The 15,198-nt window shown below is 41.3% G+C and overlaps 1 protein-coding gene and 1 non-coding gene across 6 annotated transcripts in view; one reads left to right on the top strand and one right to left on the bottom strand.

The window, feature by feature from the left end:
• Positions 1-6,375, bottom strand: part of ZNF608 (zinc finger protein 608) — a 113,107-nt gene extending 106,732 nt beyond the window's left edge. The window contains exons 1-2 of one of the 5 annotated variants that reach the window (XM_077138782.1): positions 6,076-6,375; positions 1,619-2,713 (exon numbers count right to left, since the gene is read on the bottom strand). In XM_077138782.1, coding sequence (XP_076994897.1) covers positions 1,619-2,527 — 909 coding nt within the window. In that variant the 5' untranslated portion in view covers positions 2,528-2,713; positions 6,076-6,375. Of the gene's footprint in view, positions 1-1,618; positions 2,714-3,149; positions 3,286-3,737; positions 4,920-6,075 lie in introns of those variants that run through there. The other 4 variants (XM_077138784.1, XM_077138781.1, XM_077138783.1 and 1 more) reach the window with 4 other exon arrangements.
• A 7,469-nt stretch (positions 6,376-13,844) lies between these two features.
• Positions 13,845-13,951, top strand: LOC143665861 (U6 spliceosomal RNA). Its single transcript, XR_013167256.1, has one exon. It is a non-coding gene; the product is annotated as a U6 spliceosomal RNA (small nuclear RNA).
• The last annotated feature ends 1,247 nt before the right edge of the window (positions 13,952-15,198 follow it).

Genomic DNA, 15,198 nt, shown 5'->3' with positions numbered 1-15,198 from the left:
CAGAAATTATGCAAAACTACGCATTTAAACATAAGAATCGAAGCCTGGGTGGGACTTTGAAAAATTTACTCAAATTCATAATTGTAAAATATGTCAGACCAAGGAGATATAAATAAGTGTTCAAGGGCTTTTTGCCCATTTTGCATGATCTACATCTTACTATTACCTTCATAAACTTCTAAGTTCACAAAATCAAAACTATATTCCTATTACTCCAAGTTAAAACCTGAACATGCAAAAGCATAAAAATACAAAAGCTTAAATATTAGAAAGCAATGAATAACATTTCACAGAAATTACCCAAATACATTTTACCACCACTTACAATTCTGATCTACTGAGAATTTTGCTCAGAAGTAGCCAAAAACAAAAGTATTTAAAAATATTTCCAAACAACCATGCCACAAACCACATCAGGATAAACATATTGCTTCTGCAAGACACAACTTGTAGAATTAATCCAAAGGTTAATTTTATGGAAACATCACTCACACCCCCAGCTCTTTCCCAGCCTGCCTGGTGGACAGAGCACATTCTGTTCCCAGACATTACCCAATGCACATGGCTAGACCAGTGAGACACAGACAGGCCTCCATCCCTGAGCTGCACAACTCTGGGGGCAGTTTTTCTAAAGCAGTGTCTACCTACAGATTTTAAGTGAATGACCGAGATGGGAGGAAGGGACCAAAATGCCTAAAAATTTTTCACATTGGTGAATGTAACACAGAATTCATTATTACTGGCCACATCCCCTTTGGCTATGTTTTCACATTTCAGGAACACCAATCCACCAAATCTATTCCGTTTTTCTTACCAACCTTTCAGCTCCCCATAAAGCTAGAAATCCAAGAATCCAGCCTCAGGGTGATCCTAAGAGTGATAACATTCTTAAATTTCCAGCTAATAAGTCAGTGTGGGACCAAGGTCAGAGTCCTAGCAGCCACCAGAATCATTCCAATCTTTATGCACAATTATGAAATCAATGACCCAAGGACACCAAGCTTGTGATTTGGTTCAGGACCAATAACAGGAACCCATGCAAGGATATCATTTGACAGAACTATATTGGAGAAACAGCAGGGGGGAAAAGAAAAGGTTGAGGGTGCAGTGCAAATAGAATCTTTGACACACCTCTCCAGGGAAGGAATGTGAATGTGAACCCTACACCTAAGGACACATCACCAGAAATACTAGGATGTGTCAAGGGAAACAGAAGGGCAGCTACCCTTAGGAGAGAAACCAGGACAAGAGTCCAATGGGTGCATGAACTGGTTTTCTATTAAAAGCACAGGGCATCTCCTCACTGGCCAGGGGCCCATCTATAGGGCAAAAAGGGCTTCCCCTAAGAGCACTCAGGCCCTCCCCAGGCCACCTGGGGACCCAAACCCTAGCACCCCAAACAGCAGCAGCAGCAGCAGCAAGAGTCAAACACTGCACCCAAGTAAACTCCCCCCATGCCAAGTTTTCATGTAAAGGATGCATTGAATACAAATTTCACAGAGAAACAGAAACACGAATAAGACGTGTAAGGCACAACAAAGGCACACCCCCGACACACACCCACACAAATGCACACAAAGAGGAAAGTAGGAGATCTAGGAAGGCGACTTTATCCTACCTTCTCAGTTTTCAGTTTCTTGATGCGCCTGTGGCTCTCCTCCTCCTCCTCTTCCTTCTTTACCAACATAGAGTTTCCCATGAGCCCTGAATCCGGGGCACTTTTGCTAACTTCCCCTGCAGCGGCGACGCCGCCACTCCCAGCGCCCCCGCAGTGGAAGGGGCTCGCGCCACCTCCGTTACTCTTGGCCCCAAAGCCATAGAGGTGCCCGCCGGAGGGGGCCTGGCCGCCACTGCCATTCTGGTGGCCCTGGAGCAGGTCGTGCTTGTCCTTCCTGGATTTGCCCGCATCTTTATCCCGCTTGGCGCCGCGGCTGCTCTGGCTTTTACCTGGCTTCTCCTCTTTGCTTTTCCCACAGGAGGCGGCCCCCGCCGCGGCGGCCGAGGTGCTGGTGCTGGTACTAGCGCTGCTGGGGTTGCCGCCGCCGCCGCCGCCGCTCACGCTTTGACCCAGCGCTGAATTCATGCCAGTTGCCTCTCCAGGGCGCCCTTGGACTTCCTGCCTCTTGCCAGTGCTGCTGATCTCGGGAATCCCATACAAGGCAGCAGAAGGCAGAGATTTATTAGCATCCTTAGAAGTTTTACTCCTTTTCACTTTTGATTTGCTGGTCTCTTTGTGCGAATTCCCCTGGGGAGCGGAGGGCTGAACAGAAGCGAATTTTAGGCCATCAGCTAAGGCTGCGGCAGCCCCGGCCCCATTGGAAGCCAGACCTCCACAATCCTTAGGGTTGCTGCTGCTGCTGCTGCTGGTGGAATTATTCATCTCAAATTTCTGTCTGTCTTTCTCCAAATCAGCGTCCAAATCAATTATTAAATTTCCAACCCCGATTTCCCAATCATCGCCACTGTCATAAGTATCAACCGTATTTGGATCCACACCTTTTCCTGCAGTAGAAATGTTCACTGACATCCTGAAGATGAGCTCTCTAGAATAAAAATCCGATGAACTTTCCTTTGGAGATGAGGGGACATTCGTTTAGCTCCGCTGGGCTTTCTCTTAAAGGAAAAAAAAAAATCTTCTAATCTTCCTCTTCTTTTTCCTGCCCCAGGAATGTGTCCAGGGATTTTACACCCTTCAGTCCAGGTCCACCTTTTCCTGTGAAGGGGGGAAAAGTCGAATATTTCTTGTCTGGGTGTTACCAGAATATAAAACGATTAATATTGGGGAGTCAGGAAAGGGTACAGGGAAGGATGGAGAGTAAGGTGGCTCATGTATTGTCTCCACAGTCCAATATCAGTTTTAAAGGGCAATAATCAAAACTGAAAAACATACCCATGACAGTAAGCAACTTACAGTAGGTAAAAAGAAAATCCCTTTATCCACAACACAGATAAATCACTTTGAAAAAAAAGCACTAAAATATCTTAAGAATTTGATTCAAATCCAGGAAGGTTTTTGGTTTTAAAAAGGGGGTGGCTTAGAATTCCTGTCTAGCACATGTGATATCTCAGCCCCAGAAACACAGCCTGAAGACTTAACCAAGAAGGAGGAACGTGGCTTTAAACATCCCCAAACATTTCCTAGATCTTACCATTTAAAAGACCAGACACTGGAAGTTCTGAGGCTAGTTTCAGAATAAAGCTGCCTAAATTTTCCCTATTTCTGATTTTATTACTTCTTCTGACAACTTGTCTGGGCAATCTGGTTTTGTTCCCAGTAAGGAACAGAAAAACAGCCAAACAATCCCCTCCCATATACATCCCTCCCTCCTATCCTTTCTTCCCCAATAGTTTATACAATTGTTTGAAATGCACATACACACGTCTTTTAAGAGCATTTCTCTATGGAAAAGGCAGTGTTAAGTAAAAAGGTTAAATATCTGCTTTTTTGAGGAAAAAAAATACATCTACACAGTTCTACCATATTCCTAGATCATAGCGTTGCTCAGTCTGTTAAATATGGTGCTACTGACTGTACGGGAAACTGATTAAGACATACACTTTAAGTGATCTGCGCCAAGGTGGCCTCAATGACCGCAAACGAGTGTGTGTTTGACAAAGATCAGTTAAAACGGTTTTTAAAGGGATCAGCCCCTTTTTAACAGTTGATTGCCACAAAAAAAAAAATTAAATATACATACACACACAGAGAGAGAGAGACACACACAGACATTGCTTACCTTTAATCCTTTATCATTTTTTAATTAGGCCAGCAAATCAAAATGCCTTTCCCACTCCACTCGGCAAACAAGCCTGTGCCTCATTTTACTTAAACACCAAATGATCAAGAAGGAAGAAACCAAATAACACATCTCAGCCAGAATAATCACTCGATAACATTATTCCACCTCCCCACCCCCTCTTTTGGCAAACGGATCAGGAGTCCTTTTCTCCTTAAAAAAATGTGTCACTGTACAGCTGGAAGATAATGTTTCACATTCACAACAGAAGCACCAAGGGTATCTTTCCCTCTTAACAAGCATCGAGAGTAATAGTTTAAAAAGAGAGAGAGAGCGAGAGAGCCAGAGCTAGAGAGCTTAGAGAAAAAAGTTTTCCCAACTTCTCATCCGCCTTCAGCTGCCGACTTCAGAGTCACCAGGACCAGTAAGAAACGATCCCATGTAGCAACCCTACAGGCGTCCGCTAGTAACGAGACAGAATGTGCTAACATCGGGATAAATTAGTGAAAGGGAAGAAAGAAGAAGAAGAAAGGACTGAAAATCTGGGCTGGATTCCGCCTGTTAGCCGGGAAGTGGCATTTTTCCGCCCGTCCTGACAGATTTGATTTCTTGAACTAACTTAAGAGACAAGGAGGGGGGAAGAGAAGGGGGAGGCGGAGAAGGAAGAAAGGGTGGGAAGAGGAGCCGGGCAGGAGAAAAAGGTGTGGGGGGAGCGGAGAGACCAGGGCCAACAGCATTCGCTCGGGGCGGGGGCAGCCGCGGCGTGGTAAAATCGGTTGAGTCTTCTCAGCCTAAAGGATGTGATGTTTTCCTGTTTTATGTTGTTTTAAGAAAAGGGAACCCAGTTCCTAGTATAGTCCCGGCGGGGGAGGGGGGGTTAGGGGGGAGCCGCTGTCGCTCAAGACAATCAGTCATGTGGTAATTCGATAATTAGAGTAAAAAAAGAGAAATTTTTTTAAGGCGACCTTTTTCGGGACAGTTTTTTCCCCCGCCTTTAGCCCGTAGCAAACGGCGCGTCTCCCTTTTATTTATTTTCCTCTCCTCCTCCTTCGCTCGTCCACCCCCTCCTGTGTTTGGTCAGATGGCCTCGGAGCTTGGCTTAGTATTTTTAATTAGCTGGCGTTTGGAAGCTAAAAGCTGTAATGAATTGTTGATGGATTGGAAGTGGAGAGTCGCTTTTGCTGGAAATGTCGGGGCTGGGAGGGGGGGGATGGGCGACTTAGCAACAACCAACCATCTAAAAGGAGCGATTTTGTTACAGTGCAAGCCTTTCACATCACGTGAGGATCAAGGGCTCAATTGGTTGTCGTGAGAACAAAAATGGTGACAAGCGTATCAAGAAAATACTGATCTGGTCTTTAAAAAAAAAAAAGCTGAAGGTCTCCCCCTCCCCCCGCACCTTCCCCCCCCCCCCCCGCGCCGCCGCCTCCCCTCCCCTGCAGTGGGCACAGCTACAAGTTATGAATGTGAAACATTTCTCGGAGATCGAGATCTCGGGAGTTAGGAAGGAGTGACATGTAATGAACACAAGAGCAAAGCAGATGTTTTAAAGAAACACCTTATAAACCTTTCCTCAACTTATCTCCAATTTGTCGGCTTTCCCCAGGCGCTAGGGACAGGGACGCCTGGGGGCAGGGAGAGGACGCTGCCGAGACGCTCGGATTTTTAAGGACCTCTCACATATTAAACAAAGAGAAACATTTTGCTAGTTCTCCCAAGCCAGGTTCTGTAATAAACACACCATTGTTACTTTTGTGGGTTTGTCTGGGTTTGGGTGGGGCTTTCTTCTCCTCCCCCCCCCCCCAGTGGTGTTTTCCTGGTTGCTTTTTTTAAGAAGGTGGAAGATGGTAATTCTAACCATTACACGTAATGGGTGACCATTCCCTTATTTAATATTAAATTATTGGGCAGTAGGATGAAAGAGGAAACAGAAATCGGCTTGTCCTGCCTCTGCCCCTGCCCCCATTTCTCTGGCTGGGTCTGGAAGGGGGGTCTGCCCTGCCAGGGCAGGAGAGGTTGGGGACTGAGGCGACGTAGAGAATGGACACCGCAGACCACGATATGTAACTGTGTCACATATTATTCTCCTTTGGGTTAAAGCCCAAAAGGTAATTTACTCAAGTTACCCCGAGTGCCCAGTCAAGCTTGATTTGTGTGAAGAAGTTACAAATGCTTCACCCTCCACTGAGTAAAATTCACCCTTCTTGGGCTGTTGTTCTAAACGCAAAAGCCAAACCCTGTAACTAGTTCCTCATTTCAATGCATAAAACTCGCACATTCCCCTGCATGAAGTCCCGGCTAAGTGCTATATAGAGACACACCACGCAACCGTACTTACGGTCTGTATTGGATCGAGTTGACCTTTTCCTTCTAACTGCATTGAATGTGTTTGGTTGCAGCCGCTTTATTTTGGAAATTATAATCTCTTCAACAAATGTATTATGAAAGAAGATGGGCCATCAAATGTCACAGACCGTCCTGTGTATTTTTTTATAAAAGCAAAAATAAAAACAAAACAAAAAAAATAGAAAACAAAGATCCCCTGGTGCACACACACAACAAGCTTGTTCTGCAACACTGAAATCAGGACTCAAACATAACACATGCACGGGGGAGTGGAGCAGAAGGAGCTCTCAGCCTCTATACCTGAAAGGGACTTTTCTTTGTTCCCAATGCCCTTTCGCATCGGGCCAATCAGAGAGCAGCTTTTATGAAACTGGGCTTCCTGATTGGCCAGCTGCTTTCTCTTGGCTACTGTAGGGGGTTGAGATACACACACGTATAAAACACACACTGCGAGCTGGTGGGGGTGCGGTGGGGGGTGGTTGTGGAGACAAAGCGTTTTATTTTCCAAGCAGATTGGGGTTGGGGAACCTCCTGCAGTAAGGGAAAAAAAATGGCGCGCCTGTTTCAATTACTACATCATTCACATAAAACACTTATTTATTAAAACAAATCTCAAACAGGCTGCGAGGAGAGGATGTCGGTAAATACAAGTTTGATTGTGTTATCTGGGGGGAAATAATGTATGTGATCGCTCGGTGGCAGAGGGAAGCCAAATGAGCCACCAGCGCGTAGCGAGGAGGAAAGGGAGGCTGGCTGCGCGGAAAGGCTGCGAGCGCTCTGCGCTGCTTCCCTCCCCGGGTGCAGAGGCTCGGCTGCGCCAGCAACCAGGGCTGGCTTTCTGGATTACAGCTTCTGCCTTTCGACCCTCCCCCACCGCTTTGCCCTTCTTGTATTTTTTTCTTTTTTTTTTTTTCTTCCCCGTGTCTCTCTTTTCACTCGCTTATTAAATAAGAAAAATCGATCTGAGGGGAAAGGCAGTGGTGGGGAAACAAGTAACCCTTTTGTTTCCAGCCTCCGGGTGCACAAGCGCTCCGAGTGTGAGCGCCGGCGACCACCACGTGAACGGGTCTTCCTGGAATTAGTACCAAATCTTTTCCACCTGGCCTTAACGCGGCACCCACAAAATGAAAAATAAGGTCCCGACCAACCATATTAACACCTCAGGCCAGCCTCCTTTAAAAACAAAAAAAAAATCGATTTTGCGAGAGAAATATACCAGAAAGATGAACCCCTGTAGGAGTCCCATTCCCCATTTTAAACTGACTTGGATTGTCAGACTTTCTCTTCCCCCAAATCATTAACCCTGTCTTCCCGGGTGTAAGTCCTCGTAATGCTTCATCTTGCAGTCCACCAAGAATACAGAAATATTTAACATTTTATTGCATTTATAGTAGGACAAGTGCCACCAACAAACTAAATGACGTACTGTGGTCAAGAATAAGAGATTAATATGAAATAAGTTTAGTCTGGTGTTATAACAGTGGCTATATTTAAGCAAATGTATTTCTATATAGTAAACCTTTAGAGCACTTTTCTCTTTAATTTTTCATTGTGGTTTTCTGTATTATTTTTAGAAACTACAATATGGAAATGTGTTCACTGAATTCAATCAAAGCATTATCATCCCAAATTTTAAGGATCCAGTATTACTGGGATTGTGATTTCCACATAACAAAATTGCAATCTAAGAATGTGTCTTAACTGAGTCAAATGGACATATAAAGTGGATTCGGGATTGAAGAAGATAGCTTGTGACGTAAATATTAAGTGATGACTGTGGATCAATAAAAATATTTATGTCACACGTTTTAAGTAATGGCTATTGACTCATGTTTGAGCTTTCAATATATTTAGTCCATAAAAAAAAATGCCAATTAGTTGTTTCACAACCCTACATGAACTAGATAGATTTGATGCTGCAGATAGTAATAAAGAGCAGTTTCCACCCTTTACTGAGGCATATAAACGAGAGGAATGCAATCTATAGTAGTGCTCAGGTCTCTGTAAATCAATTTGTATTTAAATCAGGACTGTACATTAACAAATAAAGAGGCGAATTAGATCTCTGAAATCCACTTATCTTCCATTTTAGCTTTGAGGCTTGTTTTATATTTTTGAGCCTACAGATTTTACAATTTGTGTATGTCCCATCGATAACAACACAGCACCACATGGTCTATTTTTAACTCTTATTCTTTTAGAAAAGTGATTCCACCAAGAACCAGGTCACTCTTGGGCACTTCCGATGTCTCTGGGGTGTCTTCTACATGGCAGCCTTGGGAAACCTCCAGCTGCCCCATATGTTCTATCAGTTTGGAAAAATCAATGGTCAGCTCTTAAAATAACAGAACTTCAAAGGATACAGAAAATAAGATCTGATGAAGCTGGAGACGCAAAAGCAAATCACAGGGTGATTTAGTATAACTAAAACCAAAGTTTCGGCTTCCTAATACAGAAATAATCAGCTCTAACCCCAACTTCAACACCTAATCCCCAAATTTGAACCTTTCTATGGACCCACTGGCCAGAAATGAAAGCTTATCCCCAAATCAACCACACATTTAACCAAAACCATTTTGATAAATTAAAGCCTTTCCCTCCATTTCAACGTCCCCACACTCTATTTACACCCCACCCCGAGCCAGCTCCTGCCTCCCAAATTCTTCTCAGACACTTTGAATAAGCCTGTGTTGTTATGCCGGTTTTGCTGGTGTTTGTTTTGTTTTGTTTGACAATGGGGCCAACAGGAGACATCTGAGGGCTATCACCTAATTGACGACTGAACTAAAATAATTAGCTGTCAGTTTTTGAAAATCATATCTACTCCCATCACAAAACTGGGAAATTCTACCGCACTTCAAGAGAAGAAATCTTGACCTTAATCTCCTATCTAGGTAACAGGGAAAAACACTTGTCTCCATGCTAACATCTACGTGTATATATACCTGATAATACCAAGCCATTATTCTATAATTGTGTACACTTTGTACTTTTCCATTTCAGTGCCTGTCTCCTCACAGTTGTGGTAGAGGAGAGATGTCTGGAAATTAGTCTGGGAGGAATGGAGGTGTGGGGGGAGCAGGAAGTTAGTGTAAACTGAGCCAGTTACCAGTTAACCTCTCATCCTACCTCCAGTGACAACCATCCCTTCCCAGGGCCCCAGGATCAAGCCTGCCCCTGCAAGTACCACATCTCTTACAAACAGATCAGAAGGTCCGGACATGACAAGCTTCCTCCTTTTTTAAGGGCAACAGAGCTCAGCTTAGGCAATGGAACTTGAGGCAGTAAGACAGGGCAGCACTGTGATCTTCCTTTTCTGCCTATATCCTCTGATTTGGAATATATTTATTAAGGATCAAAAATTATTTCTTGGGTTTCTGTTTATAGGGAAGAGAGTCTCTACCTGCACCTCGTTTTTCTAAAGTTATGCCAACATTGGCAGTTCAAATCTGGAGATTTAAAGGAAAAAAAAAAGACAACAAAGTTATAAACAATGCAACTTACCTGGAAATAGACTTGATTTATAGGGAAAGGAACTTAATTTAGACATAATGAGAAACTTACTAGCTACCCACGAAGATTGTGAGGAAAGATTATTATCTGTCTGGGGTTGTTTATGAACAGGCCTGCCTCAAGGTAGAGGCCAGGTCACCTGCCCTGTTTTCTAAGGAATGCAGAGTTGGTGATTTATGAAACACCCTCACAAACCCCAGAAGGTCTTCACTCTATACCTACAGGCAAAGTCCCGGCTTCCTACCCAGCTTAAGGTCTCCCAGTGAACTCTCTGCCTTTTCACATCTGCGTACTAAATCCTATTCAGGTTTCTGGAGAGGACTTTTAACAATAGCTATCTCTAGGTAACTGTCCCTAGAAAGAGATAAGCAGTGTTCTTGGCCAAACATTTGACATTTTCCATTATCCTGAAATTTCCCTGCTCCCAAGAGAAAGCTCCAAGAAGCAGCTCCAAGAAACAAGCCTACGGAGGAGAGAGTCCAGGTTCCCTGAAAACTTTCAGGCCCTTCTCAGGGCAAGAGGAGAGGAGGGTGAGGGGAAAAAGATGGGGATGCTCACCCTGTCATGGAGAGCGTGTCTACATTTGTGATATATATATATTCATGAATCTGAATAATCACACACATTGGGTGGTGGGACACTATGACAGCCTTTCAGATGGTTACATATTAACCACCTTCAATTTCAACTCCTTGGAGTTTGAGGGATCCTACATGAAAGGAAAGGAGAGTACAAATTGTCTTGACAGAGCTTGATAACACAGTTTAACTTAAGTTGAAATGATATAAAGCAAATTTTACATGGTCTGATTTAAGACTACCACGAATTTTACTAGTAAAGAAAATGAAATTAGAGGAGGAGCACTTCCCGTATGTTTATGTATTCCCCCATTCCTTCTTCCAATTCTACCCTTTAAAATTAATCAGAAAGAAAAAAAGCAGCCAAGCTTTGTCCTTTGTGTGCCCTGCCATGCCATAGATCCTAACAAAATACGGCAAAACAGCACATTCTTTGATAGGAAAACGTTGGTATACTATCACATTGAGGGAACGCCAATGTAGGTCAGTGTCTGAAATCTTACCTCTACTTGGCCTACGCTCACGTGGGATGGGGCGGGGTGGGCTGGGTTGGGGTGAGCCTGTGCTGCTACATCTGAACCCCGGTTGAGCAAGGTCTGTGAATCGCTTAGCAAAGAATGGCGATTTGCTTGCATGTAATGAAACCATTTCATTTCAGAAAAAGGATTTTTCATGTATGCCAGAGGAGATCGGGTGTTTAAAGAAGATCAAAACACAAGCTACATTAAAAAAAAAAAGAACAGAAAACTACTTATTGGAGATTGCTGTTGCTGGTTTTATTACAATATGTATTTTACAGATTTAGGTAATAGCCCTGATTTTTCAAATCGACCTCTGTTTAGACACGTTTCACTTTGGGCTTTTTCTTGTCTGCAAAATTACAGTCATTTGCACGTTATTACAGTGAGTAGGAGACAGATTGTATTTAGCGTTGGGTGGGGGAAGGGTTATTATGGGCAGTGATCTGCTACGGTCAGCACATAATTTCAGCCTGAAGAAAATTGCTTCTGAATGGCTGGTCTGTTAGCTAGCCAAGGAATGGTCATGGGAGAGACTGCAAAATACTTCTGCTTAATCTGCATTATGGGAGTTATTCTCATTTCCAGAAGGATGGTCTGGGAGAAAGAATGTTTGTAAAACTAAATTTAAAAACTTTTAGGTGAAATGTTGCCACTACTCTATTTGAATTGTTTTCCTCAAGAACAGACAGACAGACAAACAAAACAATAAATATTGCTAAGCAGGGGAAGGTCAAAATATAGCAAGGATGCAGTCATTATTTTCCACTCCATCTTTCTTCCTTGTTTCTTTCTTTGTCCCCCACCTTGTCATTTTAAAAAATCTCTATGACTTAATGACAGTAGATTTTGTGAGAACAGTAGTAAAAATTGGTAAATGTAGCTCTAGCTTTCAGATGTATATGACTATAGGAAAAAAAATGCCTAAAATAGTCTTCTGTTTGAGAATGGCATAATTCCTTTAATTGTGAAGCATTTAATACAGTTTTTTGAAGTTAGATTTTAGGGATTTTATTCCACATTTTATGAATTACGTTCCATTCGCGCTTATTCCACAAAGCTGACAGATTAGTAAAGCAAACATGTTTGACAGAGAGACTAAGCCCGGTCCAATTTATAATTTAAATCCAACTTTTATGAATCAACTGGGAAGTTTTAAACATATTTGGTTAGAAGAAATCAGGAGACGAAAGTTTATTTTTAAAAAATAAGAGTGCCATTATACTCGGCTCCTTTGGCTGTTGAATACCACTTTTGTTGTGAACAACTGTGCCTCTTTTGTTTTCAAAACAAGCTTTCCGAAAGGATGAATCACTACAATCATTTGGAGAATATGCAGTAAACAACAGAAAGCCAGAAAGTTGTTTTGCTATTTTCTCAGCAGAGCATTTCCTCGCAGGCGGCTGGCTCAGCTGAGCCTCCAGGCCATCAGCCAATCATCAGCATGGAAGTGTGGTTCTCAGCTCCTGATTGGCTGCTGCCTGGGCCAGTATGTTAAGGTTTCTACAGCTCAAGTCACACGCTGCATACTAGCCGGCTCTGTGGACCCTCTTCTCCAAAAGTACTTCAGTCACCTCTTTTTGTTGTTGTTGTTTCATTTCCTTTCTTTTCTTTCCTTCTTTCCTCCTCCTCCTCCTTGTCTTCTTCCTCGACTCCCTCTTCTCCTTCTTCCTCCTCTTTAAGATTCTTAAAATCATCCAGAGAAGCATCTTCTGTTCTTTAAATTCTATAGCTCTTATTGGGGGATCTGCTAAGAATAAAGTTTAAGATACAGGGAAGTTTCTTCTAAACATATTTAAATGTTTTCTGTTTGTATTTGGGCTCTCGTGAGGTGTCCTTGGATTTTAGGGGAGTCCTCGGATTGTAGAGGACTCCCATGACAGTTAAAAGAACAAATTAGTCTAACTTATGCTTTAATTTTTATAATTCTAAACATTATCTATTCCAGAAAAGGATTTTTTGGCTGAGATTTTATAAAATTAGAAAACTTTTAATTTAATACTGAAAAATATTCATGTTTGACCATGTTGATGGGTAAAGGAGATATGCATTTTTCTTCAAAATTAAAAAAAGTTGCATTTTCCTATAATTAAAGCAATTGTTTAAAAAAATAATTGCTATTCTAAAAGAACCACAGATGTCTTAAGGATGTACAGTTCTTTCAGGCTTAAAATTGGTTTGTGGCTCAAGAATATAAATAATAATAGGAAATGAATTTATTTTCTTTTGGCCATTTTTTCTGTCAGTGAGCAATATTATACAAAGCAGAAGACTTGGCACATTTATTTCAAATATATACAAATCATGTGAGAAAGTGCTTAGTCCTAAATAAGAAAGGATCTGGTCTTAAAATCAGAATATAAAAAAAGAGAGAGAGAATCAATTTATTGTTAACATTCAAAAACATTTTTAAAAAATTTAAAAACATTTAAAAATTGTTGCCATAATGAGTGGCAATAATGCTCATTGTTGAGGCTGGTGGCATTTCTATATTAGAAAAGTGAAAGAAAAGCTACCAAGTCTTGGGGAAGGAAGGAACCATTCAGAAACACAATTTATCCCTTGGCTTTGGAACTTTTTGGCATTAATCCAATAGGGCAAAATTGTCTCAAATGACATTGTTCCATCTACAGACAAGTTGCAGATTATGCCAACATCCTATCCTTCATTTTTATTTATCTGTTTGAAATTCATTTTTCAGCCACCTGTGGTGGCTGTAATATTTTATGTGTAATGTTGGTGAAAATCTGTAATGTTCTATGTTCTTGACATATACTCAATTGAACATATATATCTTCCTTGTATAAACTATATTGCAATCAGGAGGTAAAAAATTTAATCCTATTAAGAATTATATTATTAGAATTGAAAGAATGAAGATTCAATATTTCGTTACATGTGTATTGTACATTGAAGAAAAGAAACATTCATAATTTGGATTTCTTCACTGAATGTTTTGTTTTATTGAAGGAAACATTGTTGTAAAAATGAAACCAGTGTTTCAGAGTTAAAGTCTTTAAATAGAACAGCAGCATGCAGTGAAAAAAGCTATAAAATATAAGCAACATTGAGCAGAAATAAACGAAATGAAGAGAAAAAATTTAATCTAGTCACAAGGAGGACTATGACATTGACATTAAAAGGGCATTGAAGTGCTCGCTCCGGCAGCACATATACTAAAATTGGAGCGATACAGAGAAGATTAGCATGGCCCCTGCACAAGGATGACACGCAAATTTGTGAAGCGTTCCATATTTTTTTTTAAGGAAAAAAAAGGGCATTGAAGAAGATGAAATCACAGTAACAGATACTATTTTTTACAAGCAGGATATAATTTTGTGAAATAATGAGATTATAACACAAGGAGTCACTGATAAAACTATTATAGCAGAAAATGAATGAATCATTAAATCTAATGAGATTTAACTATCACTATGAGAGAAATGATATGTAATTAGAAAACAGAACATAATATAAAAGGAAAGCAGTGTTTCCATCCATGGTTCCACATTACTAAAAGCCTAGTGTTAAAAGAAGAAAGTGTCTCTGAATCTGTTAATAAATTATAGACGCAATTATCATGTTATAATAACAATAGTCCTCCTAAATCCAAATCCACAGCCTATCAACCTTTCATTTTATTTATCAGACACCTGTATAGCACTTACTCTGCAAGGCACTGTGTTAAGCATTTTACCAATATTAACTCATTTCCTGTGATTAAATTCGATCATATTCATTCAGTTAGTAATTTTACAAACCTCTATTGTGTCATTCAAGATTCACAGAAGAAAATACAAAAGGGAATATGAAAGCATCTCTGCCCTTGAGATGCTTCAATTTCCTAGATAAGACACTTGCCAAACTTTGAGAAGGATGCTATTTACAATTAAAAAAATACAAAAAGGATTACTCTGGGGAAGAGGAAAACTAGCTTTATCTAACTAATCAGTACAGGATCTGGGGAAGAAGGTGGCTTACATTTTTGTGTCACATCAGCATGGGAATGGAGGAAAGGACATGTCAGACAATGGAAACACAATGCACATAAAAGAATGGGGTGTTCATCCAGCGTGGCTAGATCTTAGGGGTCCTAAAGATGAATAATGGTGGCCAGGCTGTAAGCTGAAGCCTTATTGTAAATCAAGTGTTCTGCCATGGGGAAAATGGAAGCTGAAATCCAGCTTGTGCTCTGCTTGCCAAGCTGTGCGCCCGGTCAACCTAAGAAAGACTCAGACTTTGTATCATTTCCACCCAAAGTGTGTTCTCAGCCAGCCTGGCTCATCGTAGGACTGACTTCTCCTAATGGGCTCTATCAAAGGCAAATGTCCAGCCCTCGAAAGACCATGGAAAACCTTTGAATCTTTTATAAGTTAATTTATAGTCTTTTGTTGCTATATAACTGAAAAAGAGAGGGTCTGGAAGGTAGTAAATGAATTATATCATCAGTGCCCGGCAGAGTTCTTGGAAATTGTAATGCACAAAAATGTCTGCCAAGCCAATGAA

This window comes from Tamandua tetradactyla, chromosome 21 (assembly GCF_023851605.1).
Source record: "Tamandua tetradactyla isolate mTamTet1 chromosome 21, mTamTet1.pri, whole genome shotgun sequence".
Classification (NCBI taxonomy): Eukaryota; Metazoa; Chordata; class Mammalia; order Pilosa; family Myrmecophagidae; genus Tamandua; species Tamandua tetradactyla.
The sequence above is the reverse complement of the archived record's forward strand: the minus strand, read 5'-3'. Positions and strand labels throughout refer to the sequence as shown.